Here is a 12,294-nt window from a genome sequence, read left to right as displayed (position 1 = left end):
CAGCACTTTTTTTTTTTTTTTTTACATAGAAATAATGTTGCACTACTTTCCAAGTCAAGCTATCTTGTGTGCAGGAAGTGCTTACACAGAGCAGAAAGTCTGAATACATTTTCAGTATTACTCTTTATTTTGAATATTGCAATAGTGTTGGGCCAAGTAGTGGCCCGCACCGCTGACTTTAACAAAGACAGCGAGGGATCAATTCATATGCAATTACTATAGGTGTGAATATAAATGTACAGTAAATGTCGGTCTTTGCGCCCTGTGATTGACTGGTGACTAGCCAAAGGAGTAAGTCTTTATCTCACAGACAGCTCGGATAGTTTTGAGCTTTTCCATGGTCTTGAACAGGTTAAGCAAAGCAAACTTATTTACTGTATATAGCGCATTTCATACACAAGGTAACTCAATGTGCTTTACATGATTAAAATCATTTAAAAACAAAGAACAAAAAACAGCTTATAAACATTTAAAACAGAGAAAAAAATAAATAAAATGAAAGTTCAATTAAAACAACATACGGTGCAAGAAATATCATTTAAAAGGGGAAATGCTCTAAAAGGCATGAGAAAAAAAAAGAGTTTTTAACCTGGACTTAAAAACATGCACACTTGGGGCTGATGTCCTTTCTGTTGGCAACTTATTCCATTTGTGTGAAACTTTAAAATCTATTCTAAAGCGGACTGGGAGCCAGTGTAAAGACTTTAGAATTGGACTAATATGCTCTGACCTCTTTGTTCTAGTCAGAACCCAAGCTGCAGCAATTTGAATGAGCTGGAACTGTTTAATGCTCTTTTTGGGGAGTCCAGTCAGAAGACCATTAAAATAGTCAAGTCTACTTGAGATAAAAGCATGGATGAGGTTCTCCTGGTCTGCTTGGCACATGCAAGCCTTCACTCTGGATGTTCTTCAGATGGTAGAAGGCAGTTTTAGTAATTGATTTGATATGACTGTCAGAAGTCACTGATGGTCTAGTGGTACACTCGCCTGACTTTGGTGTGGGCAGCGTGGGTTCAGTTCCCACTCAGTGACGGTGTGAATGTGAATGCAAATGGTTGTCTGTGTCTATATGTGCCCTGTGACTGACTAGTGACCAGTTCAGGGCGTAGTCTGCCTTTTGCCCAAAGTCAGCTGGGATAGGCTCCAGCGCCTCGCGACCCTAACCAGGATAAGCGGTGTTGAAATGGATATGGATGCAAATGACTGTCCGAATCTATCAGGACACCAAGGTTTCGGACTTGGTCTTTGGTTTTTAAAGGGAGTGACTCCAGGTATTTACTAACAGCAATCCTCTTTTCTTTATTGCCAAAAACAATTATCTCAGTTTTGTTGTAGTTTAATTGAAGATTATTTTGGCTCATCCAGTTATTTATCTGTTTTAGACAGTGACACAACACCTCAATTGAATTGTAGTCATCTGGAGACACTTCTAGATATAACTGCGTGTCATCTGCATAGATATGATAGTCAAAATTAAAGTTCAAAAACCTGATTGAAATTTGTCAGAAAGTCAATTTAAATTCAAGAAATTGCTGTGTTGATTAAAAACAGTCTGTATCATTGGCATATTTGTTCAGACTATTATATTTAGGGCAAGACGGCGGCAAGTGTGAAATGGTTGTTTGGCTATTTGTGCCCTACGATTGGGTGTACCCCACCTCTCGCCCAAAAGACAGCTGGGTTCTAACTGAACGGTGACCCTATTGAGGAGAAGCAGTAAAGAAAAGAGATGGCTGGCCATTATATTTATCCCCATCCAGTGCAAAAACATGATGGCCATGGATGTTTTGATCGCCATTTGTTGCTAAGTTAAGTTTGTTAGTTCGCAGAAACTACACAACGGATTTATGAAGGGATGCCACATGTGCAGAGGAACACAACATTTGAGGGAAAATCTGGTTATACAATGCAGAATAAAGGGCAGGACAGTTATTTGTCAACATACCTCCGGAATGTTTGTGAGTTCATACCTGAGCGTCATGACGTGTCCATTGGCACAGAAGCAGGCGAGGCAAACACTATTCCACACTGACACCACATCAGCCCGCAGGACGAAGGATGACTCTGTGATGTTGTGGACAAAGAGGCAAGACTGCGAGGGCATCAAGAATACTTTGGCCTGTCTCTCAGAGCACACGATAGCCAGATGTCCCTCTCCGCAGGTGTCCTGGGAGGATGAGGGCGAGTAGTGCACTAGCTTGCGCTTTCGTGGTCGGTCGGGGTCTTCTGGGGCGTTGAGATCACGCCAAACCTCGTAGGGGCTTTGAATGTGTGCACCCATGCAGTCCAAGAAGCCAAAGCGCAACACAGAGCCCTTTAGCATCAGAACTGCCCCTAAGAGCGTGTGGTAAAGTAAAAAGCATCTTCATTGTAATTACTGCGTGTTTGCCATGAAAAGTCTTTTATTTGATGATTTGTGTTGCTACACAGTAAGACTACTGATTTTGAAATCCAAGACAGTGAACCCCCTTTTTTCATGGGGGATGTGTTCAAAACACACCCGCAATAGATTAAAATAAACAAGTGGGTAGAGTAAGCAGTAAAGTTCGGTTCAGTTTAGAGTGATCATTTTAATTGTTTCCATTGTCAAAATGTAAAAAGTGTACCGAAATAACTGTGCCCACACTTTTGTTTGTTTCATAACAGCGTCCATGCAAGATCTTTGTATGACATATAAATACGCATTTTCTGTGTGACAGCATTTTTTTGTTTTTAAATCAACAACATCCAAGGCCAAATTTAAGAGGAAAATTGGCACAATTATCAAGACATAAATAGACTCCCAATTATAGTAGTAAGGTACCCTGACGTACGATGACATTTCAGTCTGTGTGACATTATCAACTAACTACAAAACAAGCCACACTGAAAACACATCGAGTAGACACGCTTAAAGGTGTGACTTTAAGGTAAAAAGCTTTCTTTCCTGCTGTGGGTTTTTAAATTGGCAACTCAGATTGGTTCCTGATAAGGTGCTGCTGAGAAGTCACAGAACCACAACAGAGTGGACTTGGTCTGATTTCGACTATGTCAACCATTACTGTATTTGTCTATGATAATCCGTAGGATTCTCTCAAGCTATGGAAACTACTTGGACAAAAGTATTGCGACGCCAGGACATCCCACATACAGGAAATTAAAATATATACAGTATGTTTTTTTTTATGAAGTTGGCTTTCCCTTTACAGTGATACAAAGAGTGTGGTTATGTGAATCTTTCCCTATTTATGCATAAGAGCATTTGTAGCCCAGTCAAGTTCTTTTTCCAAAAGAAAGGGCTTTCAGAAGCCTTCCTACAAAGTTAGAAACATAATTATCCAAGTCATGTTGTCTAAAGTCATCTGACCCTAAATTGTAATTTCTTTTTCAACTTGAATAAATGGCTAAGGTAGATTTCTCATCTGGACTTACCACAGGGACCAATAGTGACCGGCTCCTCCATCCTCTCCTCCTGGTCAGTGGGGATGGACATTGGGATGAGTATGATCACACCAAGGCTGGTACCAACCCAGAGACATGGTGTGGGCAAAGTGTCGCTCTTTCTCCCGAAGGATTCCCCAAACTGCAGTGTGGTGATTGCCTCTTTGGTGTCTCGGTCAATGCTGGAGACACTGGAGCTGCGTGAGCGGCTGAAGGAGTTTTCACGGCTCTCTGCATCAGCGATGGCCACCAGAGAGACAAAAACAATGCAGAGACACAATGCAAGAGGGGGAGATTAAAATGAGAGAAATGCAGTGAGAGAACGGCAGTGCAGACGGATGGATTTATGACAACAATAAACGCAGAAGACAATATGGCTGGCATAAAGAACGAAGTATGAAGACAGTAAATTCAGAAGAAACATTTAGGAGAGAGAGAGAGAGAGAGCAAGTTGGAAGGAGACAATTCGAAGCTCTATTATAGTTTTTCAGCATACAGCCACATAAAACAATTAAATGTCACTGATGAGAAACGAGAGTTGAAAAATAAAGTTATGACTTACACACACATGTACGCACGCACGCACACACACACGCACGCACGCACACACACACGCACACACACACACAGATCTGTGTTTTCGAACATAGATTGAAAAGACTTTCACGTTAATTTCACGTACAGTACAAGGTCCAAGCAGCAGCCAAACACACTTAGATACTAATAAATAAATACAATTGAAAAACTGAACACTCATACACAAAACAGAGAGCACAGGGTGAATCTTTCTGAGCACACACTACACATCCATCATAAAAGTATTTCTGTATTAGAGCACTGGTGAATTATTTAGAGACAGGCAATGTGCAGTACTGCCTCAGTGAGTCGGTGCAGAGTTTATGTAACAACAACTACAGATGGTGCAAAGCCTAGTGGACACGTATCAGGATCAAAATGATTTCGAGATTTTTTTTAGCAGCTATTCTAGGTGATATGAGAACATGTGCACAGGCTAAAAAAAGACTATGGAAGGGGGTGTGGAGATACACTGCGCAGCGGCTGCTCGCCAACATGTACAGTATGCTGCAAAACACACTCAATACTCTACAAGAAAGACAGCATCACTACATGGCCCCTCAGGAGAGGAAACATTTTAAGGCACATTGTAGATGGAACAGACGGACCAACGCCACATATTGAAAGAAGGACTGACGTTTTTGTCAATAAGTAGTGGATGCGTTAGTGGCCGAAGTCCCCTTACCTCTGTCACTCCAGCAGTAGGGGGTGGCGGTGTGGTGTTCGTCGTGAGAGTACATTGTGACTCCATGTAACTGCTGGAGCATTGCCCTCCTGGATGCATAACCTAACCGTCCCCCACAACATGAATCCCATAAGACAAAGCAGCCCACCCACCCCAACGCCCCAACAACACACACACACACACACACACACACACGTACAAACAAGTGCAGCCGTCCAGTCAATAAACACAAGACAAACAGATGCACAGTTGTGCCAGAGAATGACAGAAAAGGAAAAGAAAGAAAGTTGCAGCTGAGTTTGGCGAGTCTTCTTTAAATATACATAGTCAACAGAGTGAGGCTTACCTACATATTGTTAGTGACCTCAATCTAAACACCATTACATCTGCTTGACTAAATGTGTTTTTTCTGTGCTTCTGATAATATTTAATACATATGTAGTGCCATCTTGCATGCACATTCACAACTATACAGGACTGTTGCATGACAACCACAGTTTTGTATCAATCAAGCGCATCTCATTACTCCTCCCACAGAACATTGCCGTTGAGCTTCTACCATACCACTGATGATATATTTTGAAATTCAAGTCAATTCTGGTGTCATGACAACACTGCTGTATATAAGCCAAAGAGAGAAAACCTTTATTCAAAGTGAGCTTGGATGGTAGTTGTCTGGGTTTGTCATGTTTGCCTGGTGTGTGTTTACACTGTGTAACACAGCCAGTGGTACGCTGGCTAATGAAAGTCAGGCACACTGGTACCTTGACAGGACACGGAGACCGTTAGGTGGGCCCTTAAAGGGAGCTAGAGCCAAGTCAGTCTCGGCGAGGTGATAACAGAGGAGACAATAATTAAATCAATAAGACAGATCTCCACAGTGGTGGAAGCTCATGCACCAAGCCACCCTACAGAGCCAGAGTCACATTGAAAAAATAGACTTTAAAACAGACTTTACATTCTGTCTTTGCTGTCAGCCTCAATCAGTTCTTTAAAATTTTAAATACTTCCAGATTCCAATTTTCAACCCGATACAAACTACTTTGCGCCGCAGTGTTAGAATATGTCATAACAAGGCATGCTCGGGACTTAACTGTTTTTTGTATTTTGATTGTTTTATGTTTATGTATTGTTTTATGTTTTATTTAAAATCAAAGGTATGGAAGTGGTCCATTGAGAGTAGGGTCCCCTCCTATTTCCCTCCTCTGTCTTCTCACCTGGCATCCAGGCCTCATTAACATCAGCCAACTCTCTACCACTGCTTGTTGACCTTCAGTTATTGCAGTGATCCTGCTGGCTCTTCACTGTGGTAAGGCAGCGTGACAGATAAACAACACTGCTAAATGTGGCAAATAGATGAGCGCTCTTGTAAGAGCCTGAAAAGCATCTGTTTACACAAAACATATGGTACATGCTTATAAAATTGGTGATTTGGGATTATGTTATGAAACGGATTATTCCTTAAACACATTGGGAAACGGAACACTGACATTTGTGACTCATTCTTCTTTTTAGGTTATTGTTGTATACTGTCAAACAATGAACTGTCCTTATCCTGTTAAATAGCCGACTCTGAACTATTGTCATACTTCCAGAACTAAATACGTCTTTTGACACGATTTCCATAACATTTTTCTTGGCAGATGAATATCCACTACTATCACAGCACATACTGTACCTCAACTGTTTTAAATCATATCTCTCTGGATGTTCTCAGTTTGTTCCAACTCAAAACATTAAAATCCCATTTTCTGTCACTTGTGGGGTTGCTCAAGGTTCTGTTCTTGGGCTGCTACTGTTCTTAACTACTTTTTTTTCCTTGACCATATTTTTCGTAATTTCAACATTAACTTTAACTGCTACACAGGTGACACGCTGCTGCAACTACCCCTCTTTCTATTTATAAAAACTCAAGAGTGACAAAAATGAAATGCATTTTCCAATCCACCCAAACCAAAACAGACAGTTTTCCTTCACAGTCGACCTTTCCACAGTTTCAAGTCAAAAGTCGGATTGTCATCCTCGATAGATTTTTTTTCAATCTCACATTGACCATATTACTTGGTCTACATACTTCCATATACACAACATATGCTTGCGTTGTCCACACCCCGGCCAGAATACCACAATTCTCTTTTCTTATCTACAGTATCCATTAAAAAATTGTCCCCCTCACTCTCAATGCTATTCACAACATTACACTTCCACACACCATATACTACTACCTGTTTGACTATAACAGTAATAACAAGACAATCAAGAGTTCCTTTGCTGCACTCATAGGCTTCTCAGAGGTGATGTGTTCATGTTCACTTGTAATTAACTTAAATTGACAGCAGGGCAGCTTGTTAACGATTCCTCTGCCACCAGAATCACTGTCATGATCCTCATGTCTGTCACATTTTGTCAGTCACTAACCTGCGATTAACCTTATACCCTTTCCTTATCTACATTTCCACCTCCTGTGAAAGCCATCCAGTACTAGTACAAGTACTTTTTTTCCCTTCCAGTACTAGAATCATCAGAAAGACAGATTTGCTTCCACGAAATTATTCCCTGGGACCTTTAACAGTGAAGGGGATCTAACTAGAGGTGGTGTGCTGAGGAAGTAATCATACAGCAATAAAATTTCAGGTGTCCTGGACAAGGCTTTGGTGGTGTTCGAATTTAAATGTCTGCTCACAGCCCAAGTGTTACAGTATATTTACTTATTTTCATTTTACAATACATGTAAAATGAACATTCATTCATTCATTCATCTTCCGTTCCGCTTATCCTCACTAGGGTTGCGGGCGTGCTGGAGCCTATCCCAGCAATCTTCGGGCGAGAGGCGGGGTAGACCCTGAGCTGGTCGCCAGCCAATCGCAGGACACTTATAAACAAACAACCATTCGCGGACACATTCACACCTAAGGGCAATATAGAGTCCTCAAGCTACCTACCATGCATGTTTTTGGGATGTGGGAAGAAACCGGAGTGTCCGGAGAAAACCCACGCAGGCATGGGAGAACATGCAAACCCAACACAGGCGGGGGGCTGGGATTTGAACCCTGGTCCTCAGAACTGTGAGGCAGACCAGTCGACCACCGTGCCGCCTAAAATAAACATTTTAGCAATTTCTAAGGTAGGAATCTAAATTAATAGCCCATTTTTATATTTGTTTTTTGTTTCCTAATGTCAGGACAGGAAATAATACAAGCTGCCAGCCTGAAACACAAATAGAATAAACATTAGCGCACACACGTGTACACACTTGTGTGCACACAGGCAAATAACCTGCTGGGTCACTTCATTCAAAGGCCTTGGATCAAAGGCAGTCTGTGAATACTACAAGGGAAGGGAAAATGTCAAAATGCCAGGGTGCAAATCAAATTTGACGTCCTATTCATTTCTTTTACGTGCGCACACCATAGGACGCTTTTTGGAAATGTGGCCAGACGAGCGATTTTGCGAAACAGAATATGCACGTAAACTTAAGGAGGATTGGAGAAGGATTTCAGTGACATTCAATTCCACACATTAGAAAGGTGATGATTTTTTCAAAATTAGTTTTATTATCTTTGTCTAACAATTTCCTTTATGTACTGTTTGTTCCTGGCCTGGGGACCATACAGAGCTTGAAGAAGTGTTTGCTAAAATTTGGTTATGGTGGAAAATACTATGTTGTGACTACAACTTAGAAAATTAGCAGCAACAACTTGCATCCAAAAATTATACATGGTGTACATTCTGGTCTTTATAAAAATAAACTCTAAACACAATTGCAATCACAGAGGTATTCAAGAGCTAGCATGGGGGCTAGGTAGCAGTTATTAGTCAATTGAGAATATGGTATATAATTGCAGTAATTATATAAGTCGATGAATTTGTCTGTAGGTTTAACTTTCATTACATAGTATTTGATACATGAAACAAAAAGAATATAGCCTTTTTTTTATTTTTATATCACGAGTATTTCAAGCCTGTAAGTTGGTTGATACAAGTGACACAATGCAAGGGTCATTTCTTGCATTCCGCTCATAACTTGTTATTTTGGTTTTTGATGCTAATGCAAGCTGCAGAAATATAGAGTGGGCTTCAGGAAGCATGGAGAATAAATATTGAACATCACCAATAAAGTTTAAAGGTATTTGTTCTATTTAATTGCTATGCATGTATTTTATGTATCAACATGTTAACGTAGGTTGCACCACATAAAGTATGAATGAATCAATAATCATTTGCCAAATAATTTGTTTTCATATTTATTCATGTTATTGATATCTTTTGATTTTAATGCAACTTCAAAATAAGTAGAATAATGAAAGAAGCTTTACTTTATTTAGTGCTGCAAACTTGCATTAGCATGGTATTTTAACCCATTCTGCCAGGGTAAGAGGATAGCATGCTCTTTTCGGAGGGAAGGGATGTTAGAGGTTAAAGGGTGGGAATTGGGAAGACAAGCACACACCTTCCGTGTGGGACACAGGCAAAGAGATCTCCATGCAAGCAGCAGACTGGGCCTTGCGGAACGGCGGTCGGCCAGGGCCTCTGCGGGCAAGCCGTGGCCCCTCGGGACCCATCGGGATGCGAGGCTTCCCCGCCGAGCAGGGCTGGGAGGTGGGACTAGTGCAATGTCCATTGACATGATCTGTAATAACGGCAAAGCGTTAGGAAGGAAATAATCTCACATTCCAAAATTTGTTTGCTACCTCAATATCCATCTACATAAGTCATGTCATATCGTGAGAGAAGATGAAATCTGCCAATACATTACCAGAGATGTTTCATTTAAATGGCTGAAAAGTACTCTCACCTATATTGAAAGTTTGATCTGTTTGAGTGACATTCAATTGTGCATCCTCTTATTCCATAACATGACTTGTGATGACGGATATTTAGTATATTTTACAGGAGGAGAGGAGCAAGCGGTGTTAAGCGGTAGTAAGAGAAACGGGGGCCAGACAATTGGGGAGTGGAGTTAAGTATGCACATAAAGGGGAAGCAGGGACAAAACAAGAGAGGACAATATAGTGGCTGGTTTTATAACAAGTATCACAAAACAGGCTTGTTTCATGTCGATTTTTCTTGAATACATCGTTTTTGGAGTGTATTTGTTTTTTTCAGTTATCACTTTTTTTTATATCAAGGCGAAAAGAAAGTTCTCGCTATTGTTAAGTGTTTGTTAAGCATTGCATATGAAATGATATCATTTCTGCTCTTTGACCTCTTTGTTACGTACTGGCATTGCAGCTTCACACAGCTTCCCTCAGGGGCTTGCAGGGCTTGTTGTGAACCTAATTTTATGTCTTGTGAAATTTGTTATGGTGCATGTACAGTATGTATGTGTGTGCGTGTATGTGTGTTTGTGCGCATAATGTTTTGTTTGGAGGCAAACCTCATTCCTCCCTCTCTTCTGAGATCTTTGGTGCTCAGCGTCATTAAAATAAGATAAATGCATGGATGTAAATAACAGTTCAGTCTCTGAAGCATGTGACATCAATTAATCAAATAAATGCATAAATCAAGGATTAAAAAAATAAATCCTCATGTACATTTACCTATGTGAAATGCCATATAGCACTAAGGTAATTAAAATTGTGCTAATCAGTTGACAATTAGGAAGTGTTAATCACAATAAGGCATGGATATTTCACTGATAGACTATGGGACAAATTCATAATCAGTTAATTATAATGCCCTTCCCAGGCCACTATCCTCTTAGTACTTGTACATGTATTGATCTTCACTTTGACATTGAACAACTTGTCTCCTTTTCAGCTATTTATTGCATAAACAGTTTATATTTTTTAAAAAGATGAAAAACAACCGGGTGCTACTTAAAGTCTGTGTGCACACTGATTGAAACCTGCAGCTCACAGGGAGCCAACCAATTTCCCCCCAAGCTGTCTGTATGTTTTATCAGAAAGATTTCAAACAGAAGCAAGACAGACTCGTTTTGGCAACAGCAATTGGCAGAATGTTCCAGAGGCAACTGGCATAGAGAACAGAGAAGGACAATAGAATCACAATGGAAAGAATTCATTCACATCATTCATTCAGAGAATATTTTGATGTCACTTGAAATATGATCTACTACTGTTCAATCGGTATTCTCGTAAAAGAAGACGGATGACTGTTTACTGGCAATATGTACTATAACATGTTAAAAATGTTAACATGATGAACAACAGTTTTCCTTTGCCTTAAATATACCTTCAATATAGAATAGAAATGGAGTCACTTTTGTTTTTGACTTTGAAATTTGGGTTTGCACTTTTGCTATAGCTGCAAGGAAAAAAAACAGGTTATTGCATTGGAATATATAGGCACTTGTGTAGTTTAAGAAGCAGAAAGTTTTTAGGCGAGACAGCATGTGGTATACTGCAGAAGCAGAGCAAAAGGGAACCCACGATGATGTAGATGCAGTTAGGCATGTATGGCGAGAACGTTCAGGTGCTGCAATGCTGTTAAAGAAGAAAATGATCCAGTTACAATGAGAGAGGCGGTGCGTGATCCAATCACTGTCGAGCAACGCTGTCAATGGAGGAAAAGTGGCAGAAAGTATAAGCGGATGGACCAGTCAAGATAAGGTGATAGAGAGCTTCATGTCGAAATAAGAGTTATGGATTACAAGTCACCTTTATAAACACTTGCAAAATGTAGAAGAAATGAATAAAGAAGATTGAAATCAAATCACAGGACACTAATGGGAAGAAAATGGGCAAACACGTCAGGCCGTCTCATGAACTGGTTAAACGGAGTGACAAGAAAACAGAGAAGAAAAACTGAAGAGAGTAAGAATAAAGCAACACAAAAAGCCTAGAAAATACGACAAAAGTAGAAACCGAATGACTCAAAGGAACACACGTGAAAACTGCTGGCTTTCGCCTACCGTACCAAGATCGGTCTTAAGATCTGTTGGCAGACTTAACTTTCTGCCGGGTCCCTTAACTGAAACAAAGGAATAGGAAACAAAGCAACAGTTAATCTCTTCAAAAATAAATATGTAGGAAATAAAACAACAGAAAAATGAAATAGAACATAAGGAAGGCTTAATCTCAGCTGAACAAGGAAAAAAGCAAAAGAAAATGGAAATCATTCAAACTAAACCTGATCATGCAAAATGCTGCAGGTGCAGATTTTCAAATGCATGCTTCATTGATGTTCCCTGTCAGCACTCCCAGCAATCGCTAAGAAACATGTTATTTTTTTGGGCTTCATGTCAATAGGTGCACTGGAAAAAACCTGATTTCGTTACAGTATAAGCAGCTCTCACTCTTGAAAAGAAACATTTTAGTTGCAATTGTCTATTTAATTTAACGTTTCAGTTTTGTCTTGCTTGAAAATCCGATTGCTCAGAATGGGAACGTCTGACAAGGAAGCCAAAATAAACTGATTTGACCTGGTGTCAAAAATAACAGACACTGGGGCCAACAAAAGTACTTGTAAACCACATTTTGCAAGCATTTAAGTGTAAGTAGATAATTGTGAAATTTAAAGTTGAGATGGCATAATACATTTTCCTGTCAAAAAACAGTTTTAGTGAATACGATGAATTTGTTTGAATATGTCTGCTTCGTAAGTACATCATTCTTTGTGTGAATGGCCTTGTGGGGAGCTCAGTATTGAAG

At 40.0% G+C, this 12,294-nt stretch overlaps 1 protein-coding gene across 10 annotated transcripts in view; it reads right to left on the bottom strand.

Annotated features, from left to right (window-relative positions):
- stxbp5l (syntaxin binding protein 5L) overlaps nt 1–12,294 on the bottom strand; it is a 102,487-nt gene that overhangs the window by 4,750 nt on the left and 85,443 nt on the right. For 5 of the 10 annotated variants that reach the window (XM_061691983.1, XM_061691986.1, XM_061691989.1 and 2 more), the window contains 4 exons: nt 9,132–9,311; nt 4,682–4,783; nt 3,412–3,651; nt 1,971–2,334 (listed from right to left, as the gene is read on the bottom strand). In XM_061691983.1, coding sequence (XP_061547967.1) covers nt 1,971–2,334; nt 3,412–3,651; nt 4,682–4,783; nt 9,132–9,311 — 886 coding nt within the window. The remainder of the gene's footprint in view (nt 1–1,970; nt 2,335–3,411; nt 3,652–4,681; nt 4,784–9,131; nt 9,312–12,294) is intronic. The other 5 variants (XM_061691988.1, XM_061691990.1, XM_061691992.1 and 2 more) reach the window with 3 other exon arrangements.

This window comes from Phycodurus eques, chromosome 12, assembly GCF_024500275.1.
Source record: "Phycodurus eques isolate BA_2022a chromosome 12, UOR_Pequ_1.1, whole genome shotgun sequence".
Classification (NCBI taxonomy): Eukaryota; Metazoa; Chordata; class Actinopteri; order Syngnathiformes; family Syngnathidae; genus Phycodurus; species Phycodurus eques.
The sequence above is the reverse complement of the archived record's forward strand: the minus strand, read 5'-3'. Positions and strand labels throughout refer to the sequence as shown.